This window comes from Pundamilia nyererei, unplaced genomic scaffold (assembly GCF_000239375.1).
Source record: "Pundamilia nyererei isolate P.nyererei 1_Seehausen unplaced genomic scaffold, PunNye1.0 scaffold00057, whole genome shotgun sequence".
Classification (NCBI taxonomy): Eukaryota; Metazoa; Chordata; class Actinopteri; order Cichliformes; family Cichlidae; genus Pundamilia; species Pundamilia nyererei.
The window spans coordinates 2,203,503-2,214,289 of record NW_005187458.1 but is presented as its reverse complement, the minus strand read 5'-3'; the positions used below and the strand labels follow the sequence as shown (position 1 = coordinate 2,214,289).

The following is a 10,787-nucleotide window of genomic DNA, read 5'->3' as shown; positions in this document are numbered from 1 at the left end:
ACACACACACACACACACACACACACACACACACACACAAATAATAGACATACACTCAGCTAGCTTGTTGATTGAGGCTTCTACTACTTACATCCAGTGTAGTCAGTCCAGGCAGCAGTCTGATGTCATCTGACAATAATGTAATCTGATTGGATGAGAGCAGTAGTTTTGTGAGGTCTGTCTGCTCCCACCAGCAATCTGCTGCTCCAAAGGACACATTCTGCTGGGCCTCCTCTGGTGTGTCGATGTTTAGACGATAGACGTTCTGGGGAACTGAGCCACGTGTTAGTCGGGTTTCTACGCAGTATTGGTGACATTAAATTCATTTCATGTCCTGGAGACTCAAGCCTAATTTTTACTTGCCTAACCCCAACCATAACACTTTTTCATTCATATAACTGGCCTACAACATGAAAGTAAAAAAAGGATTATGCTCCCATGATGATGATGATAATAATAATAATAATAATAATAGTAGTAGTAAGAAAAAGTGGTGCCTGTAGCTCACAAGATAGAACAGGTCATCTACTAAGGTTGAAATTCGATCCCTGGCTGCTCCCATGCCAAATATCCTTGGGCAAGGTTTAACCCTGTGTGCTCTCCGATGAATCCATCAGAATATGAATGCGTGCAAATGTTAGAAAGCGCTTACTTAGACAAACCATAAACCTATGCTTGTGTGAATGGATGAATGAGGCAAGTTGTATAAGCATGAATAAAGGCCATTTACCATTCACCTGACACAACAAAGGCCAGTGTAATTTTTTGTGTGGAAAGAGACCATTGCCATGAAGGTATGCACAACATGGTACGAGTCACAAAGTAACAAAGCCAATAAATTCCTGGACCCCAGGTTTCATCTTAACCTTTGCAACAGCAACAAGAACAATAAACTTTGTCCGGCTGGGCCTACCTTTCAGAAGGTCGCCACAGTGGATCTGCCTCCATCTCACTCAGCATCCTCTGCCATACCAACCCTCTACATATCTTCCTTTACTACATCTATAAAGCTCTTCCTTCTGCCTGGCAGCTCCATCTTCATCATCATTCATCAAATATATACACTCACTATTCCTTCTCTGCACATGTCCAAACCATTTCAGCCTTATCTGTCTGACTTTGTTAGCTAACTTTTTTTTTTTTTTTTAAATTGCTGTTGCTTTCCTAACAGGTCAAAGTGTTGTGACCATTCTCCTCTGATCTCTGGCATCAACAAAGCATTTTCCCCCAGATAACTGCTGCTCACCAGACATTTCTCTTTTTCAGACTATGCTCTGTAATCCCCAGTGATGGTTGTGCAGGAAAATCCCAGCAGATCAGCAGTGTCTGAAATACTCACCAGCCAGACTGGCACCAACAATCCTCCCACTTTTAAAGTCATTTAGATCCCCTTTCTTCCCCATTCTCATACTCTATTTATACTCAGGTCATCTTGACCCTGTCTACATGAATAAATGGGTTGCTGCCATGTGCCGATTGGTTACATGATTACATTAACAAGCAGTGTAGATTAAGCAGAGAGACTTACACTGGCGTAAAATATACTTTTTGGAAACAGGCAGGATCATGTGTCAGTGTTCAAACATGAGCAATATGGGAATATCAAGGTTCAGTTTGTTCAGTCAAAATATATACTGAAAGAAGTCCAGCGAGGAAGAAAACGTGTAGTCATATTATTATTATTATTATATATTATAATATATTAGGTTACTTTTTTTTTATTAAATCAATGGCAGATCTGGTCTTTTAGTGGTGCTGTATGTGTGAGCTAACATAAAATTACCTTCTTTCAGTCCTCGGCCGGACAGGTTGAGCTGCCCGCTCTTCCGGGCCGCCTTCAGCAGGCCGTACGGAACAGTCGGCTCTGCCGTTTGCACCTTAAAGCCCGCCAGAGAATCCTTACACCCCCCTTTGAATCGAGACATGGTGAAATAAACCCGCGTTGAACTCAGCTGATGTTTAACCTCAGCACCTCACCCACTCACAGCCTTCCGCCAAAACTAAAAGCGTTTCCGTTTACGATCCTTCAGAATAAAAGTCTTTTATTCACACTTTGTCTTCTAATCAATCGATTTATGCGGCATAAGAAATAAAATATCCTTTAAACAGGAACAAGTGATCTTTAAAACTTAAAAATCTACGAATCAAACTCTGGCTTGATGTGGTCTTGGAAGTATTTCGCACACTCAGGTTACACACGCTGTCATATCAAAGAGTTCAACAGGGGGCGCTAAATGTTCAGGAGTTCAGCTCCAGCTGCAGTTATATTGCATCAAAGCCTCGGTGACAGACATACAGGGATCGTGAGCTTACATACTCGTGGACACAGATGTCTGATGGATACTAGCCAGCTAGATTTCAGTAGAAAGGCTTAAAAAATTATGATTATTATATTGATTATGACATAGCATTTAAGGTTACCACAGTAAAAAGGTCCTGAGTAGTGATTAGTGTTTGGCCACTTAAAATATCTTTATAGGACTATTGTTATACTTGTTGCCATTTCTGCTGCTTTCTTGGCCAGGTCTCTCTTCAAAAAGACATTTTTAATGTCAACAAGACTTTTTAACTGGACAAATAAGCAATATATACAAGTCACTTTGCCAAAAAAACTGATTACAGCTTCTACCTCGTGGCAGAAATGTTGTTTGTGACTTGATGTCATTCATGAGGGATGGATTTGACATATGTTTCACATATTAAAGACAACAAATTACTTTCAGCAGTTTAAATACTGGTAATCACTTTTTGGCAGACCATCACTTTTTGGCAGAAACAATCTGAAAACCATAAGAGCACCAGTGATACCCCACTTCAGAGCAGTATTTCGAAACATCTGTGCTTTGGGAGCTCGACACAGTGAGGAAACGTCAGCATCAAAACTCCCATCCCTGGTCTCGGGTTCAAATCCACCATGATCTGATTTTTCTGTGTGGAGTTTGCATGTTCTCACCGTGGGTCTCTCCAGCGTGGGTTTTCTCTGGAGCTTCCTCCCGAGGTAATTAGAGTTAGGTTAGATTAATGACTCTAAATTGCCGGCAGCTGTGCTACAGTTTGTACTTTGCCTCTCATCACATAGCAGCTGGGATAAGCTCTGAGACTCTAAGATAGATGTACACACGGTGTATACATCCATCCACAAAGGAAATATCCTAATAAAAATTCAATAATGTTTTTGAATGATCGAATCAGACATTAGATTGAAAACAGAGAGCCCAAAGTTTATTTATGAGTTCAAATCTAATTTCTTCGAGTTCATGTTAAATTTACCATCAGGACACAGACATGTCGGCACACTGAAGATTTTCTCAGCAACTTTAATGTTGAGCAAAGCAATTCTCAGTAGGCAACTTCCATAAAAATGGCACACCTTTTTTTCTTGTCCTCTGCTTTCCTTTGCTTACCTAACTCCTACTTGTTTCATTCTCTTACATAGCCTACCCAGATTATTATGTTAGTGGAGAAAGAAGCGCTTTTGTTTGTTTGTTTGTTTTTTTGCCCAGAATGCCACTTGGATAATCTAGGCTCAGCAATCAAGTTAAACTGCTGCTGTTAAAGCTATAAAATATTTCAGTATATTCAGATTCTTTGTAATGGCCCTGTGATTTTTACTCAGCAGTGCTCACCTAATTAACTATTGCCCCTTATGAGGCCTGTGGCTGTACATGAACCACGTGAAAATGCTGAAATGTAATAGCACAATAACTTTCTGTGATATTATCTGTGTGGACTGTGAACTTTGACCCCAGTTAGTGTTAGGTGCATGTGTTTTCTCAGAAAGTCAGGTGAGTTGGAATCCCATTTCTAGTGAGTCGTTGGATCGACTTGGTCTGAATTCACAATGAAAATATTTTTGTCATGCGTGCTGCTGTGTGCCACCATCTGCTTAGCTGACAGAGGTAAAACATGTCCCGCCTTCTGTTTGAATTCATATGCAATTCTGTATTTCTTACTACAAACAAGTGTGGGTTATATCGTCTTGCTGTCTACACATATGTGCGTCGGTGTGTCTGATTTTCTTTTATCTGCTATACTGTTTACAGCTCAGACTTTAGGTCATTGTTTAGTTACTTGATTTATTTTAACCTGGTGTCCTTAAACGCTAAAATGCTTGTTCTTGTGAAACACTAATCTGTCTAACTATGGCACTTTGTGGTACCATAAAATGTGTTTTCTTTGTCACTCAACTTTGTTTCCATATTTTGTTCATTAATGATTGAAGAGGTCACATATGAGACCCTTGTTGCAGTGCGGTGTGAACCTGTAGGAACAATTATTCCTACAAACTGCTTCCACCAGGTTACATATAATTACCAGGTCTATCGAAATGAATAGAATGTAAACTCTGTCCTTCGGACTCACTCTGTTTTTGATAAGGAGCAGTTCTGAGCCTAACGTCAAATTTTAAAAAATGATTATGTCATTAAAAACATACAAATTAATTTAAATTGGCTTTCACTTTATTTACAGTTATGCATCGATATCACAAATGTCATTATAATTCTCTGCACACACTGAGGACTCATCTTCCTTTTACAGACAGAAGCACCCATACTTTAAACTATGATGTTAAACAATCAGTTTAAGCTTATGGTAGACCCAAGTTTAGAGTAAGCATTTAGGGTAAGGTTTACAGGAAATCTGTGCAAAGTGCAATATCATCTGGTTATTAGAACCCCCCCAATAATAATGCAAGTCTGTGTGTGTGCAGGTGTTCAAAATGGCATGAGAGCAGCAGAAGGATCCAAGCCAGTGTCCCTTCAGCCCTGGCTACTCGGCCTGACAGCTGTTGTCGGTTTCCTTCTCCTTGTCTTCATTATTCTGGTTATTCAAAGACTACTTAAGAAAAGGTTTGTTTTAGGGAAAAAAGAGGAAATATGAAATATATGAAATCTCATGTAGCAAAAATGAATGCAAGCATAGCTTACTTTATAAACAATACTACTACTACTACTACTACTACTACTACTAATAATAATAATAATAATAATAATAATGGATTGCATTTATATAGCGCTTTTCGAGACCCTCAAAGCGCTTTACAATTCCACTATTCATTCACTCTCACGTTCACACACTGGTGGAGGCAACGGTGATGAGCGATGTCACAGCATATAAACCAAACCTCACAATTAGTCAGTATTTTTAGGGTAGGGTTAAAGTTCATTTATGTCTAGGCAGAAGCACAGTGTGCTGCACGAGCACAAACTACCACAGTGATTGCATAGATAATGTATAAAACGATGTAAAAACTGAATTACTACAATACGAAACAGCAATAAAAAGTAAACACAAGAGCAAAAACAGTAAAACCTCTCTAGCAGGAAGAAGCTAGCCCCGTTGCCTAGAGCAAGGAGGCCAACGCCCACACACACACACACACACACACACACACACACACACACACACACACACACACACACACACACAGATCAAAGAGTGAAAAGGTAGAACCATTGCAGGTGCATTTCTCTAGTGTCTAAAACCTTTACTGGGAAAAAGCTAGCAGGCACCTGATAAACAAACTTTGACTTGAAGAAGCAGCCGTACTTCATCCATGGCTGTTTGTTTTACACAACAACAAATCAATAGAAAATCTACTGAAATGAAAATAAAATATGCTGATGAACTGTAAACCTATATGATGTTTATGCCAGGAGCTCAAGGTGTGCTAGACCATCTTTATTTCGAAGCTTTTGTAACATTATTTTTTAAATGAATTAAGTTGCTTAATGGCATGCACCTAACACTAATAGCCTTCCTGTACCTTCTTCCCCATTTTCTTTAATTAATTCCAACAACCTTCATGGCTTCCTGCCAAACAGCAGCTCAAAGGAAGAAAATCCTGCAGGGTCCTGCGGCACCTCATGCACAACCACAATAGTGGGTCTAGCCAGTGATGCCAATTGTGTTCATCCTTGTAAATGAACCTACGAGTCGTATACTTTAAAGTCTTCTTCATATGCCCCACTAACCTGTCAGTGCGCAAGTGATAGACGCTGGTCCGAACAGACTTTTAGCCCAATAATTCATAGTGTTCTTTTAAAGTGTGAGACAAGGTGCCGTGGTCCATCTGTATCCCTTTTGGGATGCTGACTCAGGAGGTGAACTAAAACAGCATCTGTGCTACACTCCTTGCAAAAATGCTAAGCAGCAGCGCTGCTTTGAGACATCTCACTGCATAATCCACAAGAACTAAAACAAAGTGATATCCCCCTGAGCGCAGCACAGACATCACATGTCATTGCCCATCATGCCATTGCCCATCAGTTTGTTAAACCTAGTCCAATCTGGCGCATCCTTTAATCAGAATTAAGGGACGCAGAGAGAAACAGGTTACTAGGATATGAACAGGGCAGCTCCTCTCCCTCAGGTGGTGATGGAGGGTCTCCTCTTTGGGGTAAGGAGCCGTGGTCTTGCCACCATTGGCTGAGGGCTCCCTGGTGGATCCTCTGAGCACGCCTGCGTCTTGTGGCCTGGGTCTGTAGCATCTCATCTTGTTGCTGATGCACTGCCTCAATCTCCTGATGCAGAGTGGGCAGCTCCTCAACCATCTTCACCGGTACCTGGACTGCGTGTATGGGCTACGCTTATTTACAAAGGCTTTTTCAGGCCTCAGTAGCCGCCTTCGTTTTGTCTCTGTCTCTCAATGCCAGCCCAGTGTTGTCCTCCCTCTGCCAGGCTCCAGCGTGCTACTGAAATAGGTAAGGCATGATTAGACCATCGTTGACAGCTGGGTCAGTCAGCCTCCCCTGGCAGTGCCCCTGAAACCACTGTACCACCTCTCCCCTGCAGCTAAGCCACAGACCACATCCTCCCTCCACAGCAACAATAGAAACTGTACTTCTGCATTACAATTACCAGTTGACTTGGTGGTGAAATTAATAACCTTGTTTTTCTTTAAAAATATCTAGCATTCACATCCATTAGTCATAAATTTGGATGCACTTTCTTACATTATGAAGTCACTCACGGTATTCAAAGGTAGCTACAGGTAAAAGCGATTAAACAAATAACCTGTCTGATCATCACTGTCTTTTTTCTGCAGGGAGGATGGTTATGACGAGCCAGCAGGGGCGGATGGAGCTGAAATTCATCAAACCAGTCTGTAGCTGTTCATGACCAACTGAAGAGCACGATTCTGCTAAATCACACTCACTCACTTGTTTTTATTTAATAAAGTTATCATGGTCATATTTAGTGAATATTGCTATAAATCGAGTTTTTAAGTTGGTGGTTGAGCAAATATCAGAAAATATCACCAAAGACAAAAAGCACTTTTTCTCGCAAAACATGTCTGTGAGCTAAATAAAGAGTTGCTGTATTTTCCAGCGAGAGGAAAAAAACATTCATGTGCAAAACTGACAGATGGAGAAAGATGTAAGAAACGGGAGGAAGGTGAGATTATTTGCAAAGCCAAGAACTGTTGTGGAAAACTGGAAATTTAAATCCTACATGTAGTGTCTTAATTCATTTTAGAGTTATTTTATATCAAATATTTGATCAATATAGAATCTGTTGCTGAATTATAAATTATGTTAAACATTTTACAAAACAAATTAAGTTTTGATTTGTGTTGTATTTGCAACATCAGGCATTTATTTACATTTTGCTCTTTAAAAATAAATGTTGCAATTTACTTTGGGTTTTTTCTTTGCAAATAAAATAAAACAAAATATGATATATTTAGTTTTAAAGGTTATGTTTACAATGATGCACTAGGTCTGGTTGGTTACTGGTTTATTGGTTAACCAGAGCTACTGGAGCTCACACCTGATGTACCAAATCCCACTGCTTCATATGTTAATCAAGAATAAATGAAAGAAGAAGAAGTGATGTGATTATGTTGTTTTTCCAATATCCTGTCGTCTTTTTATTTTTTATGCATCCCTACATAAAGCTGTGCTTTTAAATAATTTGTATCCTTCATAAATGTATTTGAGAAAATATATGCATGTTGATCAAGAATCAAAAAAATGATGGAAACAAAACTTGTCTGTTAGTAAAACTTACACAGTATTTGGGAAGAAGAACCTCATACCAACAGTCAGATCTGGTGATTGTGTCATGGTTGTGTGTTGCTTTGCTGCTTCAGGACCCGGACGACTTGCTGTGAATAATGAAACCATGAATTCTGCTCTCTACCAGGAAATCCCGAAGGAGAATATCTGGGCTTCAGTTCATGCCCTGAAGCTTAAGAGCAAGACAATGATTCAAAATTCAATTTAAAAAAAAATAAATGGAAAAAACCCTCAACAACAAATAAAATAAGTCTCTTTCCAGCAATTATGCCACTGATATATAAACAAGCCTCATCCACAGAAAAACCCCCCACTTTTGTACAGAAATGCGATTGCAGATGGACATACAAGTATATGTAGGAAGGTAAACTCAAAAAGTTACTGTGGAGAAGCTGAATCTGCTAAAGGTTGTTAACCAGTAACGTCAGCTACAAACCACAGCAGTGAGCTTCCTGTTCCTACTGCAAACTCAGTTATTCATGCAGCGCTGTCATCTATGCACATTATATGTCTCTAATCCATAAAGAACTATTTTTATTCACTAGATCAATCCATCCATCGACAGGACTCTGAAACGTCTCTTTTCTTTGAACCGCTCCCTCCTTATCACAGTCACCATAGTGGAAAAAAAGTGGTAAGAGGGCACAATGGTGGCAGGAGTGGACCAGTGGGAGCTAAAAATGCTACAGATATAAATACATTTAACACATTTTGAGCTATGCTATTCAAAAGATAACCAAACAACATATTATTCCAAATTCAGTGTTGTGGATGCTGGCAGATCCCCCAGAGAGGAAGAGGAAGAGTTGTTTGAAAACCTTCAGGTATTGGCAAAATTGGGCCTCGAGGCCCGGTGTCCTGCTGGATCCATCACAGCTGATTCAAATGGCTAAATTACCTCCTCAACGTGTCTTGAACTAATGAACTAATCATTTGATTCAGGTGTGTAGATCCAGAGTACTATTTAAAACCTGCAGGACACCGGCACTCGAGTCCTGGAGTTGGCCAAGCCTGATCTAGAGTAATGTTGTTTAAAGCAGCATTGGAAACATCCAGCAGGTGGTGCCAAAGCATTTAAGCCTTTTACAAGCTGTTAAATGGCTTCAGAGATCAAGAGCCCCATTGCCCTACATCTGTGTATCACGTACTGCTGCCCACTGTGCTTCACGAGCGCTGTTTTCCACTGTAGCTTGCTTAAGAGCTGGAATCACTGTCCCGAAGTGACTGTTTAATAGCAAATTTGTATTTACTTTAATAACTTAATAAGTTCCCCGTGATAACATCTGGTATGTGTATAAATCCACCCATCATCTTCTATTCATCCAGTTCAGGGTTGGGGGGACAGGAGCCTATCCCAGCTGTCACAGGGCAAGAGGCTGGTTGACCTTGGGAAGTTGCTAGCCCGTTGCATGCATGTCTTTGAGAAGAAGATAGATGGACATAACCTGGTAGACATGGGGGAAACAGACAAACTCCACAGAGAAAAGCCCCAGCCTGGATTTGAACCCAGAACCGTCTTGCTGAGTGCTAACCACCACACCAACATGCCACCCCACTGAATAAATAAATCAAAAACTGTCTGAACTTCACAAACTACAGTGCATGTGTATAGCCACTTCAGTTTCTGCTCAAATACAACCAAATATAAATCAAATATGTTTAATATATATCTATTAAATAAAATCTATATCAATATGTTTGTTGTTTCTCTAGGCAGACGGCTGCCCCTCCCTAAACCTGGTCAGGCTGAAGGTTCTTATAAAGTGTTTACTCACAGGACATCATCAGATTGTTGTTGGGGTGCTTTCTGTTTTAATTCAGTGTTCTTATATAAATGTATAAAGCACATTGAGATGAATGGTGCTGTGAATTGGAGCTATATAAATAAAACCAAATTGAACTGTGTATCCCAGCTATGCTGATTATATATAAGTATCGTGTTTAATGTGAATCATAAGATTACATTTTGTTGGACAACGATCATGAATGCAAGAAAGTAGAGCAGATTTTGAAGTCAAGAAAAGAGAGGCTTGTTCTGCTCTGTCATTCAGTAAGTGTGAGGTCTGTTCCGGGGTTTGGGTACTGGACTGTGTGTGTGTGTGTGTGTGTGTGTGTGTGCTTATTCTGACCTGTAATTTACTCCCTTTATGTCCTGTTGTTTTTGTGGACCAACAGTGCTGTGTTTATGCCTGATTTGCTGCATGTTTACACCTCTGAGGGAGGTTAATTGTCTAATTAAGTGAGGGGGTGGAACCTTAGAGATGATTGATTGAACTAGTAATTACAAGATTGTGTTTTAAATTTATGTGCATGTGTGTGGTGAGAGGTGGGCTGTTTCATACTGCTAAACCCTCAGTAAGTTTTCATCCTCTCTAGTATTTAAAGCAGTATTTAGGCATTTAAAGGGAAAAACTACTAAAAAGACCAGGGAAGAACAATAGTACCCTAAATAATAATGCCAGTTTAAGACAAGCCTAAAACAGCAGTTTGACATTTGGTGGAGGAGTATTGACCTTCTCGTCAGTGGGCTGTGGTTGGCCTGATCTGGAGACCTCAAGCCCTCAGCTGTAAGGCTATAACTCTATGGGCTGACATAGACACTAAGTCAACCGCACTGTCACCACACCCTGAAAAACCACCCGTCCTCTAGACAAGGCAGCTCAGCAAAGGGCAGAGGTAGTACTGTAAATTGGTTAATTTACTTTAAAAGAAAATTGCAAAATCTTTCGAATACCCTGTGAAGGAAGTATGATTCGAAATGACATC

General features: G+C 40.1%; 1 protein-coding gene across 2 annotated transcripts in view; it reads right to left on the bottom strand.

Annotated features, from left to right (window-relative positions):
• lrrc40 (leucine rich repeat containing 40) overlaps nt 1-2,003 on the bottom strand; it is an 11,762-nt gene extending 9,759 nt beyond the window's left edge. For both annotated transcript variants that reach the window (XM_005734256.1, XM_013911137.1), the window contains exons 1-2: nt 1,784-2,003; nt 92-273 (exon numbers count right to left, since the gene is read on the bottom strand). In XM_005734256.1, coding sequence (XP_005734313.1) covers nt 92-273; nt 1,784-1,925 — 324 coding nt within the window. In that variant the 5' untranslated portion in view covers nt 1,926-2,003. The remainder of the gene's footprint in view (nt 1-91; nt 274-1,783) is intronic.
• Between the last annotated feature and the right edge of the window lie 8,784 nt (nt 2,004-10,787).